This window comes from Gavia stellata, chromosome 11 (genome assembly GCF_030936135.1).
Source record: "Gavia stellata isolate bGavSte3 chromosome 11, bGavSte3.hap2, whole genome shotgun sequence".
Classification (NCBI taxonomy): domain Eukaryota; kingdom Metazoa; phylum Chordata; class Aves; order Gaviiformes; family Gaviidae; genus Gavia; species Gavia stellata.
Genome location: NC_082604.1, coordinates 8065183 through 8086468, shown reverse-complemented (window position 1 = coordinate 8086468; position 21286 = coordinate 8065183). Strand labels below are relative to the sequence as shown.

At 37.9% G+C, this 21286-nt stretch overlaps 1 protein-coding gene across 1 annotated transcript in view; it reads right to left on the bottom strand.

The window, feature by feature from the left end:
• CLSTN2 (calsyntenin 2) overlaps positions 1-21286 on the bottom strand; it is a 227323-nt gene that overhangs the window by 11308 nt on the left and 194729 nt on the right. Inside the window, exons 8-9 of the mRNA XM_059822699.1 lie at positions 15699-15861; positions 1957-2123 (exon numbers count right to left, since the gene is read on the bottom strand). Coding sequence (XP_059678682.1) covers positions 1957-2123; positions 15699-15861 — 330 coding nt within the window. The remainder of the gene's footprint in view (positions 1-1956; positions 2124-15698; positions 15862-21286) is intronic.

Sequence of the window (21286 nt, the reverse complement as noted above, 5' to 3'; positions counted from 1 at the left end):
TAAATAGCCACATAGAACCTATCATCTGTGCAACTGTCACACATGCTTGTCTGAGATCAGGTATGTTTATTTTTGACACCAGAAACCCTTTCTCTTTATTAATTTTCTGTTCAAGGTCAGATGCCAACTGTTCTGCTTTCATCCGAGCTTCTTTTCTGTCAGCCTCAATAAGAAACCCTGCCACAATCTGTCTCTCACTGCTCCTTTCATTTTTGCCTCCTGCTGTTGCACTGACCATTGAGTTCGCTGAGGAATTAAAAATGAAAACAGTTACTTTAAAAAAACACTATGCCTCACCATATTTTGGAAAATGAAAATGTTGAAGTTTGGTGAAAGAAAGAATAGGCAGAAAACAATTCCTTATCATCATTTTCCCCAGTGCACTGCTAGTACAGTAAGGAAGCCAATCACCCATGCTGGAGCAGCAGTGGGTGATATAACAGGGATTTTTCCAAGCCCATGAAAAAAAGACTACTCAAATGTTGTCAAGTTTCAGAGTGTGACAATAGGGGAGGAATTACTGTGCTTTTAAGCACCATGGACCAAGTGTACACTGCTTTAATTCATGTAAAATCCCAGCAAAGAACTTACTGGTAGGCATATACACTCATGTCCCAGAAAACCCAACCCGCTCTTTGTATGCGTTGTCTTTTAATAACAGCTTTTACTCAAAAGTGTGTCATTTTGCTGGGAGAAGCAACAATGTGAAATTCTTAATGATGTCCTTGATAGGATGAAGAAAAAAAATAATTCTTTGGGGTGTTTTACTCATATGTAAAAGCTAAAGATAGCAAAAAATTCCTCCTTACCTTTGCACTTTTAATTTTCATTTTTACCCTTGCTTTTAGAAAATATATTGGTTATACTACACCACTGCAACTTATCACCTAGACAGACATTTGACTGTATTTCAGGTCAGTCTCCTATCTTGTGCAATGACAAGGTTTAGCTAATAAAAGGTAGTACATGGCACTTCCATTGCATGCTCTAGATCAAGTGCTACAGCACCATCCTCCTCCCCACTGAAAAACAGCACACTAAAAAAAGCCTGTGCAGTTTCACAGAATGCATAGTCTTCAGCCAAAGTATCTTCCCAGTTTGAATTTGAAGCTCAGCTCCTTTGGAAGACAGTATTGTGATTTGTGTGCTAGGAAATCACCTAACAGTGTGTTTACACATTAGGCAGAAGAACACCTGTCATCTAATAATAGTATCAGTAAAGGGAAACCGACAATGCATCTCATGTAAGCATTACAGAAGTTATAGTCAAGATCCTACATATGTATCCAATAGAACAGAATTTGTCTTAATGAACGCAAAGCAATTTGGCCACTATGTCAACTGAAACAGGATTTCCCTCTGTCTGTTGTTCTCCAATCCTAGAAAAAGTGTTACAATATCAGTAAAGATAGTCATATGCATAATGAAGATGGATAATGATTTATATGCAAATGTAAAATTTTAATTTCTTTACTTCAGGGTTTTTTATTGTCCAATTTTCATGTCCCATAACGTTTTCCTCTTGGAACACACTTTGAATTTTGCAATACTATTGCATTGGGACTTTTTTTGGAGTTGCCTCTAGATGAAAGATATTCCACTTAAGTTTTCCATTGCTTTAAAGCTACTTGAGATCAAAATTCAATAATTCTTTGGAATTCTGTCTATTTCTGCAAAACTACCAAAATAAGCATGAGAACATGACCTGACAATTCTTATGGACCCTGAAATATCAGCAGTGCCTTACTTTCTGAGCATCTAGCTTTGCAATAATGGAAACATTTTTCTTCACAGTGTCACAGCTCTTCTGCTGTTGCGCTTTTTCTTTGCATGACTTTATGGGAAATTATATTGCTTCTGGGAGTACATTTGTACTGTGTGTACTCTACCTTGGGCTCTCCACTTCATAAATCAGCTCTAAATTTTTATCAAAGATGATGTCAGTTCATCCCTCACCTTTATTCCTTGGCCAAGACTCTCAAGAGAATTAATATCCAGACCTTCCTTGCAGGCCTGCAAACAGGAAATCACTTTCTGACTCTCAATTTTGCCTGGCCGGATAGTTAGACTGGCCAGGCTGCCATGGAAATACTGAGCAAATCTGGGCTTGGTGACTTCACCTCCTGCAAGAAAGAGAATATAAAATGGTTATTGATACCAATACACAAAACCACACATCTAATAAGTCACTTTATGTTTTAAGACATTTAAAGAACATATATCCATTTTAGCCAAGTGTATTTGAGATCCCATTATTGTGATAAGTGGAATTGCTTTGTGGGTTGTTGGGTGGTACCTAGTAGCAGCCTGTCTTTAAGATTCTTGTCAGTGTTTTTCCAGTACTGTATTCAGGTGTTTATAAAGCTGTGATATCATACTCTGAGATGAAATGTGGCTTCCCAAACCTGTGTCCAAGAAAGCACAGCATCTTAAAAATGAATTGATGAGATTATTGAAGTGATCAAACATGAATTTAAAAAAAAAAGTTTAAGTTTCAACGTTTATTTATAGAGAAACTGTATTTGCAAGTTTTCTATTACAAGATTACTTACACAGCCTTTGCCTTTCTCCTCCAAAAAATATACTACCTGAAGTTCTTAGACGTGCGAAGAGTCATGGCTCTGTGTAGGCAAACTGCCACACTCTCTACAAACAGTTGTCTCTAAGGATATAGTGTAAATTCACAGCAATGAATGCAGGCCAATGCACAGCACTATGCTAAAAGGCTTATAGCGCTTCCCTTACCCAAAGCAGCTCATTTGGTGCCAGATCAGGTCTTGTCACTGCACGTTGCATTAGGCCCTCTAGCCACGCTCTATTCAGTTTCATTCTAGGCAGCTTCAAAGGAAGACTGATCTTTAGGAGTTGTCAATAAAATGTGATTCCATACTGCCTGCACCAGTGATCATAGCATCTAAATTACTCTTGGGATATTTAGTGATTTACTTAGCCTCCTCTAGGAGAATTTTTAGAGCTTGTCTTTCCTGCAAGTGTTAGCTATATCAGTGCATGTGAATTACTGCCTACCTTGAGTCTGAGAGAATTGAGAGCCACGCAACAGTGAAGCCATGCAGACTAATTGGATTAGCAGTTGATAAGCTGTTGTAATTGGTAGATAACTCATCTCTACAGTGTTTGTAGCTTTAGTTGCAAACAACCTGTTTCTGCCAGGCAGGCTAGGTCAAGCTTGAACTTTAACTTGAAGATTTGTGTGTGGATTGGAGTTAGGATAGGGATGAAGTGGCTAATTTTCTTTATGCTGATGTTGCTATCTAAAAGCCTGAAAAACATCACTTCTAGTCTGTGCAGTATGAGCATTATGAAGAAGACTCGAGTTATTTTATATAGTGAAGAAAATACACACTGGTGTACTGAGAGAAAAGAAGGTGTCTAAGCAGGCTGTTTCTTCACAGAAGTAGACAGGTTTTGTTCTTTTTTGTTAACATGGCAGCACAAACTGCCTCTCTTTTTACCCCAAAGAAAGATCCTAAAGGAGAGATTATTCTTCTCCACTCTTACATTCATTTGTCCATTATACAGAAAACTTCCTCTGGATAGAATTTTTTTGAGGTTTCCCAGAAACTTTCATGTATGCAACAGCTAAAGTGCAGGATTAGTTTGTACTGTAATTTCGGTCTTTCTGATACTTACCAAGGCAACTATTTGGTCAATAGATAGTACATTACGGGGACAGTGGCTTTCCAGGAAAAATGTTCATCTGTTTACATTGTCTTTAAAAGTACATGTTGCCACTAATACAGCAGCAATATATCTGGACAGAAAAAGGTAAGCCAAATTAAAAAAAAAAAAAAATGCAAACCTCTCTCCCTAAGAAGGAGACAAAGAGAGAAAACCAGATAAGAACTTACAGAAGAAGAAGTGCTTTGTGCTTTGAAGCTTCAAATTCTCATATCCCTAACAGAATTCTGAAGACAGCAAGTTCCAAGGCTAAAACACCAACACTAATCCTGGAGCTTTGAAATTTAGAAACCTACAGTAAGCCTGCCAGTAGATCTTTCCTGAGGAGATGCAAAATAAGAAGCAGTCTCAGATAAGCTAATGTATTTCAATGTGAAACTGGCTCATTAAAATATATAAAGGACTAGAAAAGAAGCTAGAACAAAGAATTCAGTGCTGTGGCTATGCCTAACAGAAACAAGCAGGATAAACCAGTTGAAGTGAAGCTATCGAGCGATGTGACTGGTGCTTACATCCATAAATAGGAACTTCAGGTTTGGATTCTTATTTTTTTGGGGATTGGTTATTGTTTCACTTTGGACTAGTTCTTCTCTGGTGTCATTGACAAAGCACTTATAACTACATTGCTAGGACATTTACAATGATACACTAATTGCCCATAAACCATATTAAATATACAGAGTATTCACTGTGCCCAAGCCCCACTTTAAAAAATGCTGGTGTACAAGGAGGCATTACCATCTTGGAGATGTATAATTCTTTTTTAAAGTCATTGGTCCTGAAAGTCATCTGTCCTGAAGGTCATCTGCCCAATCACCAACATAAAAGCATGGAAGAGAATATGAGTGTTTCCAGGAATAAGCTTTTAAAATACTCTGCAAACACAGGCACTACAAAAACAGTGAGTATTTGAAGAACAGGCTTACATACTTATTCTGTTCACAGGACTAAGGCTGGGATTTGGGCAGATGTACAGCTCGATTTTGGACTGTAAAGGAGGTGATGTAATCTTTGTTCTGGAGAGGCTATCAACTGCTACGTAAAAAAAGCAAGTATTTATTTCAAGAAAATTTGAGTGAAAAATAGCTGGGACTAGCTAGTCTCATATTGTGTCAGTAGAGAAAATCTGCAAAACTATGCCCATGGTTACGGCAGGGTGATTCAGGCTGGGACAATTGCACTAGAACAACTGATAGCAGAGTCTGAAGGGATACTGAGGGATGATACAGTCTGTCCCCTAGCCCCAAGACAAGAACAGCTGTACTTAATCCATTCTTGAGAGCTGCCTGAGCTGTTCTGAAGACAGAGGCTCCCCAAGTAATCCACTTCAATGACCACTGATCCTTAGAGTTGGAAATTTATTCCTAATAGGGAATGTGAGCTGTCAAAATACGGCTATGTCTTCCCTTTTCCTTTGCCGGACTAAACAAGACCTTTTCTTTACATCTTCTACCTAACACTGTGAACTATGATCTTCCCTGTTGCTTCTCCTGGAACTCCTGCTATTATCTGAAGTACTAACCATAACCTAGCGTTCTTCTTAACACTGTATGTGTTTTATATAGGACATGCCCGTTAATCCAGGGCAGTGTGAATACTAGCTTTTTCCACATGAAAAAACATAAGCGCTAAAAGAGAGAATACTATTTCACACTTTATTAGAAAAAATAGACTTCTAAATAAGCCTTCCATAAGCACCTTTTACCAGAGTTAAAGACAAAATTATATACCTGCCAATTTTATCCTCAAAGGTGAATAGAAGTCATTATATCTGACTCTTATCACAGCTGCTCGTAATTGCAGCATGTTGACATTTTGATATTCATCTATCTCAGCATTTCAGCATCTTCTCAGCTCAGTGGGGTATGTTAGCTTGCTGATGTGTTTCAATTGCCAGTAATTATTAGACTGCAAATAGACAAAATCCAATGCAATAAAATAGGGAAGCAAAAAGCAAAACTCTTGCTAAAATTAAAGGAATGGCCTAAAGCCAATCTACTACAATCCTCTATGCTAGCTTTGATAAAAGGGATTACTGGGAATATAGTTTTTTAATCTCAAAAAATGTAAGAAGAAAAAATTGTCAGAATATTGAAAATCCTCAGCAACTGGCTGTTTTGCTCCTGCATGTATCAGTGTTTTATTCATGCTTGGTTCTACTATATTAGTATGTTTGAATGCTGTCTTTCCTTCTGCTTCTACAATCTAATATTCTTCAAGTATTTGACCTCAGCTTCTCAGTGGGTGCAAATTTAGCCCAGGATGGCCAATCTCCAAGTCCTAGTCACTCTAAAATTCTTAGCTCCCAACATTAGATGAGTATAAATATAGTTAATCCAGCATGAAAATGATAATTCCGTAGCATGTTAAAGCACAGTTTGTAATTGTAGCTAATGCTGATGCTAGTAACATTTTTACAGAGTATTATCCAAATTCTTCTAAATACTGATCTTTTCAAATAGAGATCCTTTGACCCTAAGCATGATACATTTCATGCCTGTGCAGCTCCACATGCAGCTGATGATAGGCAGCTCAGAGCCACTGACTTCATTGGGCAGGAGGAATGCTCAGTCCCACTGTCTGAATTTGACTCATCACTGAAATTACCACATGCTAAGAAACAACTGAGGAAATGGCATAAGCTACTCCCAGCAGCTCTTACTGCTTTAAGACACTTTGAACTTGCTTAACTCTTGGTTCTGACACAAAACTGAGCCTAAGCAACAATATTTTTGAGATAATGAAGAAGACCTAAATAAATTACACAAGCCTCTGGAACAACAATCCAGAGAACCAAGTGGAGCTCCAGTGATGATGATCTTGAGGTAATCCAAATGTCCTAAAATTTTTTCTACTTCCCAATGTCATGGTGCAGTGAAAAATAAAGTGTTCTGTAACACAGCATCTGCCAGTTTCTGTCCAGAGGTCAGGCCATCCAGTTAACTTAGATTGCCTCAGCAAGTCTCATGGGATTTTTTTGCTGTCAGGGTCTTTTTGCCCTTCTTACAAGTGAGATACAGCTCAGGTACAGCTCACCTCCACAACAATGTTACAGCAGCAAGACCTGAGAGAATAAGAAAACCTACTCCTCAACTGTGTTACATGCTGTGTATCACTCAGCTCTGTGTTTACTGATTACTACAGATTAATATGCTGTGAATGCTAATTCTTGGGGGATAGTAAAGTAGTTAAGACTTAGCTGAATGATGCAACCAGCAAAGGGAAATGGAACCTTCCCTACTGTCAATCAGGGAGTTAGGCTGAAGTCTGTAAAACAGAAAAGACTGAAACAACACTACAGAACACCACCACTTATTCTCATTAGAGACCCTTGCATGACAAATTTTTGAAGCTACTGTTTTTCTTCCCTTCCTTAAACGTAAATGTTGCGGTCACCATCACAGTTGTTGTGAGACAACACAGGCCACAGTGTCATTCAGGTATTGATGATAAGATTGTGCAATGCTTTTTCCACCTGACCCAGCATGCACATCCACTCCCAAAGTCTGGCAGATACAGGAGGATGGATGTTGGCTTTTTGGCATTAGTTCAATCCTTATAATAGGAAGATGGTGTCAACAGACGGTGGGAGGCATCCAGAGGAACTATTGACATACATAATTATTCACTACAATGCTGTTCACTGCTTAGTCATTGTCAAAGTAGTATGCATCCCATTTTTCACTTGCTAAAACAATAACTATTTTCTGGACTGAGATTCTTCTTCTATGCTGGTTCTGATGTCTTCTGCCTGGAACTCTATCAATGCAGAGCAAGTAGGGCAGCTCAGGCACTAGGGTCAGAGGGGTCTCTCCCACCAGAACTTTACACAGGGTCACCTTGATGAAGTTGTTCTGAGTTACTTACTGAGCTACTGTTACTGAGTTACATACAGGATGAATGCCGGTGGAGGTGAACAAGTACAGCACACACACACTGACACCAAAACATACAGAAGGGTCCTGCCCTGGCCTGCTGGGCTTCCCACCAGATAAAACCATTATAGCAGACACTTGGGTTATGGTTCTGAGAAAGACAACTGAGACATAAAACAGGCACAGGGCTCAGAACAAGCTGCAAAAGTAAAATGCGTGCTGCTACTGGGATTATCTAGATAACTAGAATTATCAGGGTCTACTAATGTCCCATGATATTAGTTGCAGCCTAGGGGTAGGGTTAGGCAGGGGCACTTCCTACACTACAGTCAAGGTGTTCCCTCCCCACAAGAACTTTATAACTCTCCGACTACTTCTGAGTGTTACTACCCTCCTGTGCTAGTCACAGCTGGTGCCTGTGCTCACTCACACCAAGCCCAGCACCAGAGCACGCCACAGCAGGAAGCACAAGTCAGAGGAGGATGCACACACCAGAAAAGGCAGTATGCTGCACCCACACAGCAGCCCTCAGTGGGGAGTGATCAAACTGCTAATGAAAGCAAGACTTTACACTATCACTGTATTTGGCATATTTCTAAATAGCCACACGCACAGTTACAGTTGGTGCCTGAAATTTCAAACACAACAGATCAAATGTAGAATTAACCTACTCAATTTTAGATGAGTATGTTGCAGATGCCTGTCCTACTTGTGGGCAGATCAGTCAGGATGACTCCCTCACACACATGGAGGAAAACAAATGCTTCTAGTATACACGTCACCTTGTCATAAACAGCTAGAATCTCTCAGATGAATAACAATTTGGGGGGGTTAATGACTGTCAGCTAGCAAACACCTTCTGATCCCAGCCATGAGGAGGTTCTGTTAGATATAACATTGGAGAGCTCAGGGGAAACGGAAGATTCTCAGGGTTCAGACTTCAGGGGGTTAAGATGCATTCATTAATGAAGCAGAGCCTATTTCCATGACACCGATTTGTTTTGGGGGTTGTCTTTTTTTTAATTTCACATTGGGTTGATATAAAGTAAGTAAGTGTGACAGAATTTGATTACCATTGAATTTTACAGTTGTATTGTTTTGACTTCAGAGACGTAAAGTGCTGTTTGCATTCACTTACCAGTCTCCAAAGAACAATCATGCCTTTTTGTCAAAACAAGTGACTTTTTATCGAGCTCACAGATCTTCTTTTAGGCTTTTTGCCCTACCTTCATAATGAGCAAGTAATTATCAGGGCAGTCTAAGCACAATGAGGTTTTCACTGGAAATGATGAATCAAGAGAATTCCCAACTGAGATGTGATTCTCTTAAGACATTATAGTCTCTGGTTATACTGAGCCAGATAATTAAGGAATGATCAATTATTCAGGGTCCTAACATAAAGATTGGAGTGAATCTAGAAGCAGCTGCAAGACATTCTGGCTCTGAAGTCCTCAGGTCCAAGCGCCAAAATTTATCCCATCTTTTTATTATGGCAGATTAGGGAGCTGGGTTTAATTCCCTGTCAAATAGATTGGCTATTAAACAGGATGAAACCTAACATAGATTTCAGGGGTAGTCCCAATTAGTGACTCGAGTTTTTATACTCCCAGAACTTCTCAGCACAAAAAAGTTTTTTTTAATATCATTCAGGCAAAAAATTACTCAGAAAATTACTTATCAAACATGGCACTATTTAAGTCTGCCCCTGCTCTTGGTAGATATCATAACATGATGACCTCACACAGACAGCTTCAGGCTTTAAAGCATTATCTGAAATAAGACAAGTACAGAGAACACTAAGGGCTACCTGCTCTTCAGTATGCATATGCAAATCTATCTCTGTGCGATAGATCCATAGATCAAAAGTGTGGTATAACTTTCGCTATTTAAGATAATTTTTCTCAAGATAAGAAAAACACTCTATAATCTCTCAAATTAAGCCAATACAGTTTTGTTATTTCTAGGGAAACTGTGGAAAATTATGACAATTATGAAAGAATTTTACAATCTTATATATCTTAGAGCAGATCACAGTCCAAGTGATGTTAATGTCGCCCAAGAAAAACTACATTCCTATTCTCCATATAACATTCTTGTGCTGGTGCATAGGCCCCAGTACAGAAATGCAGTTAAATAAGGGACATATATCTATGCTGAATTATCGACAGATTTGAATGCAAATTCAGCTCTCCAAGAAAACACCCTCCTAAACTAACCAACCTTCCACGTATGTTTGTATTTCTGCTACAGCTAAAATTCCAGCAAAGATCTGTGAAGTGCATTGAAATCCACTCCATCTTGTTTTTGATGAGAAGGGCAACATAGAGAGAACACTGCTGTACTAACAGAAGCATCAGTAGACAGATATTCAGCATCATTCACATTATGTTGAAATGTACCCAGGTGGTCTTGCATTAATTTGTTTGCTTGTATCACCCCACTGAGGCCTCAGGTTGGTGCAAGCTATCAGCCCCCAAGGCATGATCCACTGGTGTTAGAATGCACAGCAGGGGGTGATCTTTATCTGTTGAATATCTTAATTTCTGGGGGAAGTCCTAGGTCGAGGGATACAGGCTGCTGCTACACTGCCCACAGTGTATTTGTCTCTCAGGGATCTTGATCCCTCTCCAACTTTTACCATTCTTCTTCCCTTGAATAGTAAGTCAGTTCTCTGACAGCAACTTTGTGATCGATATGTCAGCAGAGTGCTGACATATAAGGTTAATAAGGTTATTCCACAGAAGGAGTCTATAAAAAAATTGGTCTCCAGCCTAAGTTATGGAGGGAGGAAAATGGCAGGAGAATACAAAAGAAAAATAAAATATAAAACAGAAATTACTTAGGAACTACAATAGCCTTCTGCTATATTCATGATAGCAAAGTTTGCCTGTTGACAGGCTTTTCCTAAAGACCTTCCCCTGTGCAATGTGGCCAGCATAATTATACTGTGAAGCTCCAGCACTCTAGAATGGGTGGCATTATTAGAAATAATGACTTACAGTCATTGTAAGCTACAGTGTAACCTCGTGACAAGTCATTAACTTGTGTCACTACTTTCCTGACAGGACTTTGGGAATGATAGATAAAGAAACAAGCCATTTTGGGAGGGAAAGAGTATGAACTCAAGACCTTATCTTTTCAGAGAAACCTGAAGGAAGTATGTTTGCAGCCTGTGGTACAAAAGATGATTAGACTACCAAATCATGTAACTTGTTCCCTTCTTCTGCCTGCCTTTGCCACAGAATATTTAGCAATAAAGGGATCAGAGTGGGAACCTATAAACCTTGGTTTAATAGAAGAAATTTCTCACTCTGTAAAAGGGCCCATTTGCTATGTCCTCAGATAAACTGAATCAAAAATAATGAACTCAGAGGAGAACTTGGTAGAGTAAGCTTCCGGAAAGTGCAGCTCCAGGATAAGCTAACCTTCCTATGTTTGTATTACTTAGGAGAATGAAACAGGATAGCAAAAGCTAAAAGGGAGAATAAAAACAATTTTGTGGTTGATCAGGAAGTCTGATTCTATTCTTGCTATGATGCAGATTTTTTTAAGTGACCTGAGGGAAAATCACCTACTCTCTTGATACTGCACTTTATCCTCACAGAGTAAGGGTAATTCTACTTCCTTGCTGCACAACTGTGTTACCTCTTTATTGTTTGCAAAGCTCTCGAGAATCTTGACCTGGAAGGGCAAAGCTAGAGTATTTTTATTGCTAGAGAAGAAGAGTCGAAATGAGAGCCGAAGCTGAGCCTTGGAGGAGCTCTCTCCTAACCTGTTGGACCATGTCTGCTTCTAACATCCATTCAGGGAGGTAGGGGTTCAGAGATAGTGCCAGGGTCACACTTCCCACATGTTCTCTTTGGTGTCTCTTTTGTTCTGGGAAGCACACATACAAGCAAGTCAATTTTGTCCTTTAGATACCCTTGAGAAAGAGTAAATTTGCCTCAAAATTTCTTTTATCGTTAGAGACAGAACAGCAATTTGGACCTAAATAACTCCACCTACATCAAAATCACACCCTTGAAAATCATTTGTGAGACCACTGATGGGAAAAAAAAAAAGGCCTTTTAAAGAAGTTTAAGTTATATCCTTAACCCTAAGTATCTGCAGCAAAAGCTGTCAAACTTTACCAGGGTACATAAAGGCCTAATTTCAGGAACAGCTCTACTAGCACTCCAAACTGTTCATTTCTGCCCTCAGTTAGCTCACTAAGAGTCCAGTTTGCTTAGCTCTGTAGTCAGTATTACATTTTCCAGGATTAGTGTCACTGAAATCACAGCTAAGGAGTAAGTTAGGATTTGCCATGCATGAAGACTGGCACTCTGCTGGAGATAGATAGGCTGCAATACATTAAGAAGTTTCTGTCTCCGGCTGTCACTGCTCTTGGGTCACATGTAACTGAATCAACACAAACAGTTTAGCCTAAAGATAACACTTTAACTCCCACCCTCGAATAAACTACCGCCCCTAAAGTATAGCAGTATTAAACATGAACTACTCAAAATAAAAAAACAATTAACTCTATGCTAACCATTGTGATAGTACCCTAAATCAATGAGGTGGCTCTGCCTAGATCTTCCCTTTAATGAGCTCCCTGAAGAAAGAAACAAGGTTTTTAAATTAAAAAAGGAAGATTATACTAGAGTAACATCCAGAATACCTAATTTTAAGTGGAGAAAATTCATATTGATTATGCCAGGACAAAACGTAAAAAAGATTTTTTTTATACAACTTTCCTCATGCCCAGTGTGTCATTAAAGCTGGAAACTACCCTCCAGGCTTGGTTTTAGGTAATTGAGCGACTTCCTGGGTTGCAGTAAACTTTACCCAGTACCTGACAGACCCTAGGAAGGTTCTCTTCTATCACCTTTAAAGCCTGGCTCTCTGCTCTTTCAGCCATCTTCACTGTCTGCTTGTCTCCAGGCTGCCATCCACACACCGGTACCCTAACTTCTGCCTCCAGTACCCTCTTGCCTCCTAGACAAGACGCTGCTCTTCAGGAAAAGGCTAATTCCACCTCCTTTTAGGAGAGTCCTAGCACTCAACTCACATTATTTGAAGAAATATTGCATAAAATCAGGAACAAACAAATTAGGCATGTTTTCTACACTGCTAAGACAAGGGTAAAGATGTAGGGGAGACTTGCTCATTACAACTGGAATGCTGATGTCAAAAAAAAAAGGCAAATGGTTTGATGCAAATGGGACAGTGAGCACATCATAGGCTACAGTTTAAATTTATCTTGTAAGCCTGAGAGATTGCACGTTTGGTTTTGTTTTCATGTTAGATTCAGGAGAACAGCACTGAACTTAAACTGCTCTTATATTTCACTTGAACAGCTGAAGGTAGAAATAAAAACTAACCTAACTTTTCATAATGAATGCTATAAACAAGGCTATAAAAGTCAGAAAAGACTTACTCTGGAATTCAAATATTAATAATAGGAAATACTAATCTCAAAGAAAAGAATTATCTTTCTGTGCCTGAGACTCCTGCATGACACAACTCTGAGAAAGACAAGAAGGAGATGGAACCATGACACTTGCTACATAACCTCAGGACGAGTACCAGTGTAAAAGTGATGAAAAGACCAGGGCTGAAAGAGTCACTTCTCTCATAACCTGGAGGCTTCTCAGATTCCTAGAAGAACAGCAGAACAATTCCCAGTTTCCAGACCAGAACTGAAAATTGTCATATATGAAAGGGTAAATCCTTCATAGCAGTAGCAGATTTTCCTAAGGTGCTAACAGAGAAAATTACAATTCTTTTTGTTCTTGATTTTTTGCTTTGCCCTCTAAATACACTCTTTCTGCTCCCCACCAGTTCTTAAGCTGTACCACAGTCATGATGACTTACTTTTTGCTGTGAGCAAATCAGAATTGGTGTGGTAAGAAAAAGGAATGTTATTTCTTCTGGTTCATTTAGTTCTCTGAGTTGAGATTGTTTTTCAAATAATTTGACTTTGATAAATGGATACTGTGGACTCAGGACTATAAAATGGTTTAGTAAAGACAGAAGAAAAAGTCTTGTCCTTTCTGAAGGAAGAGGTTAGAGCTTGTGTTCCTATTCTGCCAGTGCTTTGATGAAAAGGGAAGGAAATAATCTGAGCAAACCAGAGCTAGAAACTCATATCCTCTTAACAAGGACTCCCCTGAATGGCTTATGACACCAAAATGACTGCATATTTTTACTGAAATAAAAAGTAGATGGTTGTAAAGCAGTTTTCTAATGCTTTGAAAATGTAAAGGTTTAGAATATTCTTACTGGCCCAAATGTATTATCCTAAGTAGACCCAGTTAACAGTTTCACTGAAACTATTTATAGTCAAATTATTTGTTTGACAGATCCACTTTTTCTTGAAATATATGGATTTTGAAAATTAACATTTTGAACGGAATAGATTGGTTTTGTATGTTGAATAATTACAATTTGACAGACTGAAATAGAGTGCTGAATCTTATTAACAAAGTGACTTTTCATACCATTCATTTAAAAAAACTTGAGGTCATCAAAACAAACTTATCAAAAGATAAGCTTTGCCAAAAGCAGTATCTTGAAATCTTGTTTCATATAAGCATTAAAAGTTCACCTTTTTACCTGACACATGATAGTTTATCAGAATCTTTAGCACACTATCTTAGCTAGATTGACATTTTCATGAGACGGAAAATTTGTTTCTGTTTTTGACGAACTCCAATCAAACTGAAAAAAAATTAATGTAAATCAAATTGGTATCTGTTAACTCTCCATCCCAGTAAACTACTGGTTAAACCAAAGTTCTGGTTTCTGAAGAGTTTGATAGGAATTTCACCATGTATTTTTGCTAAAAAAGGAGTAACATTCCCTTAGAGTATTTACACCTTAGAGTAAAATTAAATGTATTCTGTTATATATTTAACATTAATGAAAAATTCCAATGCACCTAAAGATCATGCTATAGAGATGGAAGCCTACAATGCAAATATCAGTTAGACAAGAATCAGTTTATACTTTTACAAATATATGGGATTAGTGTCATGCTGATTAGCTAGCTATCTCAAGACCTATCTCAGTGATCAATATTCAAAACTTACCAAATCTTGTTTTTAGGATTAGTGTGGCTTTATTCTGCATGTTGTCATCGAAGTAAAGATTGGATCTTTACCCCAAGGTGTTCATAATCTAACAGATGGATTTGCTTCTAATACTATTTACACTGAACAGCTCTGCCATGCACAAGATATCCAAATTTTGCAGATAACATATTGTAAACGAGCAGAGATCAAACTGGCAAACAAGGTAATAATGGAGAAAGTGAGCCAACATTAAAGAGCGGGGAAGAAACACAATCTGTGTTAAAGCATTTTTTTCCTAATTATACAGTTTGCTTCTCTTCCTACTTTTTCTTAAGTGGAAACAAGACACAATGCATAAATAGAAAGGCAACATGGAAGGGTAATAAAGACAACTTTACAAAAGCAGATGAGTAGAAAAAGAGGACTGCTTCAGGTGTAAGGCAGAGAACAGAAAAAGAAACAGTGGCAAAAGGACCAGAAAAAAAGAATGAGAAGAGCAGGATTATAAAGAGCAGAAAACAGGAAAACCTAATATTTAAGCAAAGGCCCATAAAAGTATGGCTCTGGGGTTGTGACTTTTGGTTTTATTTTACTTTCACTTTTACATCTGGTCTGTAACAGGGTCAACTGATTAAATTAGTGGAATTACTGGTGATATACATCCAATGTGAAGAGTGCAAGGATCAGGCCATGAGTTGTGGAAGAAATTTGAGGCAGAAACTGAAAGGAGATACTTGGAGTTCTTTAGAGTAATATTTAGACAGCTTGCTTAAAGCCAGAGAACAAGGGAAACAATTAAAAGAAGAGAAGACAAAAGATAAAGAAGACAATCTTTCACACTGAATACACAAACTGTATTGAACACTTCTTTAGATGATGGAAATGCAAAGCCTGTTAATGTCCCATCCGTTTTATCCTTGGAGTTGATTCATTATTAACTCTGTATTTACTTCTGATTTTATACCATCAACCTTTTAGTAATTTATTTACTATGCAATCAGCCAGACAAATAAGATTCTTTTTGGTCTGAAATCATAATTCTGCTGGCTACTATTTGCTGTCATATTACCTTGCCAACAAGCACCAACTGTCAGCTGCATGGCTATGTGTGAAGGGTGGATAGGCCAATCATTGGTTACAAGATAAGGTTCATATGTTGTTCCATCCATGTATAATGTAACAACGGGAAACTCAACATTGACAACGTAGTAATGCCATTCTTTATCACAAATCTGAAAGACAGAATGCAAGAGAGAAATATTAATTAGCACTTATTGTCAGGTGACTAATTTTTATATCCCATACTTTTTAAAATTGTATTGTTTCCAAATTCCACTCATAGAAAAAAATTAACATTATTGCCATTTATACATCACTAAAATTAATGAAAGTCAAAAAAATGTTGATACTTGTGGTATACTTGCAGAATATATTTGATAAATAGAGACATCTTAAAACACACTCTTTGAAGACAAGACAGGGATAAAACAGAAAAATCAGACAATTTGGTATTTGCTCTGTATTTTCACATTTCATATTTCACATTTCACATAATATTAGTTTCTTAATGTCTATATCAACTTCCAAGAATACAAAACTGTATGTAAGAGATTGCATACTTGGGATGTATTGGCATAGTTACTGGGGATCCCTATTAGCTTCAAATTAAGAAAATATATAGCACTTAGTAACTAGACCGATGAGTTATTATCAATGATTTGATTCAATTGTCATTATTAACTTATTGCAGCAGTACTTAGAAAGTCCTATGCAATGCATCAGGACCTCCATGGTGCTGGAAGGACCTCTGTTGAGCTCTGTGTATACACCAATGGACCAGTAGTCTACGTGTCTACCTGATTTGGGCAGGAAAATCAGATCTTCTCTGTGCTCCATCTTTTGGCCTTGAGCTTTTTCCTAGATAGTTGGCAAAATGGGGATCTATATGGTTTCACTGATATACATCAGCTTTGAAAAGCAATGGCCACAGTTACAACATACTTCCAAGATGACAATATTAGTCTCAAATTTCATATGAATTTCTGAGTTGGACAACCAGGGATTACTGCAGGATGGTCAAATCAGTTTTAGTTCAGAAATGTACAGCTAGATGAATCAGTGCCTGTGAAGACAGAAGTCTAGTGTGTAAATATCAATGCCTGCCCAATTATTCTTTCCTTTGTTGTATCTTTCAGAGCTAAAAGTTCAAAGGAATAAATCACAGCAAATTGGTAGGAAGGGTGGGCTGTTTTTAAAAATAAAACAATAGTTACAATCATGCTACTTTCAATTCTGAAGAGATACTTGTTTTGATGTATTAAGAAATGGAAGTGCTTGAATGCAGATATCCTTGCTGTTTCACAGATGCAAGCAGGAAAGTGATGTTTAAACATAACACTTTGTCCTTGGTCAGGTTAAGTGCTATCTGCTGCAATATCTACCCTTTGAAAGCAAAAGCTAATGCTTTGTTCCAGAAGACATTTCAACAAGAACTTAATCACTTCTATTTCAAACAGATACATTTATTACTGCAGACATCATAGCTCCACAGCAAGAGATAAATGCAGGAAGGGACTGCTAGAGCCTTCCTTTTGTAGGCAGTAGACAACACAAATGTTTTCTGAAACCAAAATTGAAAGTAAATAAATTGGAAGACTGAAAACTTTATTGAACAAACAGCAATCACAAATAGTATTATGCAGTCCTCCCTTTCAAGGAAAAACAGCTTGCCAAGTTTCCTGAACCAATCATTAGAATGTGATGCATTACAGCTGCCTATGTCAGACATTTAATATAAAACAAAATGAATGATGGGCCTGAATTTGAGAGACCTTGCATGACAAAAACTACAGGCGTTAATACTTGACACTTTTCAGAGAACTGTTTCGGAGTTTTTCTGTTTTGCAACTCTAAGCGGCATCACTTGGGATGCCCCAAGTGCTATTAAATGAGTCAGCAATCCTCCTCATGTTTAACCAAAGCAAAAGCACTTTAATATAGCAAACCCAAACATTTTGGGACATCATATACACAAAGACCATGATAATGTGTAGCTTGTGTGATTACTCTGTTGACTGACCAATAGGGCAGTTAAATTTTTCAAAGAAATGCTTTCTGGATACACAAGATTACATAAATTCCACAATTCAAGACTCCAGTAACTGGGCTCCAGTGCTTCCAAGAAAAATGCAGATTTCCAACTGCAGATGTCCACACTAGACAAAGTACTTACATTTATTTTTTCTGATACATTCTGGAACATAAGATAGTGCAAGTGTAGACAGTCTGGTGAAGTCCTCAAACCAGCACTTGCATGCTTTTCCTTAAATTTCAACACACAAACACATCAAGTTTTATTTTAAAGGGAATTTAGGCAGTTACTTAAAGTCTCAGCTTGGTGCTTCAAGAGATTTCAAAAGCACCCAAGTCCATCAGGTGCTTAATTATCATACGATTTCAATAAAGCTTAGGTACACAGACACAGTACTATTCCACCAAAAGATCTTTAAAGTATCTGTACTGTGTCCAGGTGTGAAAACAAACATTCTACAAGGAAGCAATAAAATTATTTAAAAACTCTGGAATACATCCCAGTCACTCAGCAGCAGGTAGTATTTCATGTCTGGCCATTTCACAAGCAACAAAATAATGAAATAAATAATTGTGGAGTGTAATTTGTTATGCTGTCATTTCAGACACCTTCTTCACCTTCTTAACATAGGAAGCCAATTTTTTCCCTGCATGCATTCCACAGTGGCAATGGAATGTAATATGATTGCAGTGAAGCCATGAAAATAAAATTATAAAATATACTAGTTTGGCAAATAAAGAAATTTTAATCATCTCAAGTAAGAACTTTATTTAAAAAAATCCAATTTATAAAGCTATCCTAATGAGATAAAATTACAGATGAGTCAGCTTGGCTTTCAAAGATTGCTGGATGGCTACGTGGTCTAATCATTCTATCATGTCAGTCTGCCTCTAAAATGTATTAATCAAATCACAGTGAATTAACCAGCTTGAAGTCTTAGCAGTGATTACAAGCATTGCATCGGAATATGCTTTATGAAATAGATGAAAACAGACTCAATATAAATCTTATGAAGTAAGTTTCCCAAGACATTAAAGCTCTTAGCATCTTCTGTTGAAGAATGTCAAAGATTTTTCTGTTTTATATGGGAATGCTTAGGAACAGACACATGGAGCTTAGAAACAGACTTTGCTGGTCTGCAAAATGTCTCTTTTATGGCTTTGTACATAAGGGCTAGGCATGCACACATGAGAACATGCACTTTACAGCTTATAGCTTTTTTTAGCCTCACTTAGGTCAGCTGGGGCATACTCATGCAAAATGGATCATTCACCTGTTTGGCTAGATACACAAAGAGAAGTGTCCCAGTGCCTCAGTTCAATACTGAAGAGCCACACATATTTGCAACCCTCTGACTAGCTTCCTGGAAGTCCCTTAAGTAATGTTCAGCAGACCACTGACCTTGACCACGCGAACAGCTCTGCACATCCTGTTAGTGCTACTCAGTGCGTACTTTGAGTCTATCCCTTCAGAGCTGAGAAAGCAGGTATTACTTCCTTCTTTCTGGTTTGTGTGACTTTGCTGAGGAGGTGTTCTCAGAATACACTCAAACATCCACAAAAATGCAGTAAGAAGAAAGAAGGCTGTTTGAAGAAAGCACCTTAATCCAGCTCTAAAAAAACAGAGCATGCCACTCTATTCCCTTCTTAATGCCTTTTGTAGTCTTAACATGCTCTGAACCTCTCAACACCACCCCCTTACTCAGCATTCATTAGACCACATCTAAAATACTGTGTCTAGTTTTGGACCCCTGAATACAAGAAATACTTCCTCCTAAGTTTGCACTCCTTTCACAGAAAGATTAGAAGATGTTAGGTATTTGTACCAGCTTTGATGAGACGTAAAAGTCTAGAGGGTCTAGAGAATAAAATCTGTGCATTCATTTCAGAACGACAACTAGTGGCCTCTCCAATGGACTGCACAAAGTGCACATATTCTAGTATGGAGGTGTTTGCAACCACACAACATGAATGCAAGTCCTCTTCCAAATTAGCGTCATGCTTTTGGAAAAGCTATACCTTGGTGGAGGCAGAACAAATTCTGGCTAAGCAGGCCTCTTTGAAAATTTGCTAATCCCTACCCCACAGACATTGTCGCTTCCTTTGTTCCACTCTTGCTTACCTAGTGCCAGCTTCACAATACGTCTGTTAATTGCTGACTACTAATGTGAACTGGGAAGCTCACAAGAATAAGAACAGAACTGCTTTGCAAACCAGATTTTTAAAATTCCCTTTTAGAAGTAACCACCCCAAATCCTAAATTCTCTGTGGAAAAAAATTCCCAAATTATTGGTTTTCATCAGTCGCAATTTTCATTGTATTTCTTTGAAAACATACTTCAGACATAAAAGAGAAAATAATAAAAAAATCCTACAAACAACAAGGTGAAGGTACAAACTGTAACAATTTCATTTGAAAATGCTAAAATGCTTTCAACCTAACTGGAGTGCTCTTTTCCATCTTTTCATTGTGATTTGGCTAGTATCAGCAGAATGGTAAACTCTAAGGTTTCTTTTCTGAAAGAATTTTCCATTTCAAGTATTTGCAAGCAGCAATAGAGGAATTTATCCTCTGGGTAACTCCCTCATTCTTATATCCCTCTGATACACAGCCCTCCCATCTGTCTTTCAGATATTTTTTTTCCAGTACCTCTATTACTCTTTCCCCTTGCTATGAGTTTTAGCATTTTATCTTTTTACATACAGCATTTAATCTATTATAGCACCTTAAATATTAAATTATATCAAACCAATACATTCAATACCCTTGGAGCTTTTTTTTGTTATTCTGGTCCTATTCTCCCCTTTCTGTTATGTTTTTGTTAAAATAGGTTGCTGACTGGCTCACATTCTTTCACTAACTCTCATGCAAATGAGGCTTAATTCCAGTCTTATTAACTGACTCAAATTTAAATAGTTGCACATGAGAAGAAATTATCTAGCATCTTCTGCAAAAAAAAAATCCTAAATTAGGTCAGAATGTTGGCTGTGTTGTGGTGGTGCTCATGTGCAAAGGTCAAATGCCAAAGGAAATGCTAATGGGGCTAGTGCATCTCCTTACGGGGCACTCTGTGTACTTGGGCTTAAGAAAAGACTGACTATTGACAGTGAGTTATGTACTAAAGACTTGAAAATACCACGGTTAAGAAGAGTGTAGTAGTCACTGCAAATAGCTGGGCTGGTGAGGCCAGTCGGACCAAAACTTTCAATTCTGTCACAGACTAGAGGTGTTTTAAATCTGCAAACGCAGAGCTTAACTTTTTGAAAGTGAATAAGAGACATACACAGAAGTCGCAAAGATGTTCAAATCTCCTCCTCTCTTCTCCTTTTTTTGGAAAAATTCTAAGTATGATTTCCATTAAACATTAGCTTTGAATGAATTAATTCATTTCTACAATTGAATTCTTATCAACAGAGGTGACTTAAATTGAAAAAAAGAATGTGCACTTCTGTTTGTTCAACCTAACTTTACAGAATATAAATCATCCTGCCTGAACTGATGCGCATCTGCTGGAATGTCACTCCAAGATGTACTGGCCTTTACAGAACTGTAGCTGTTTATGGAGCA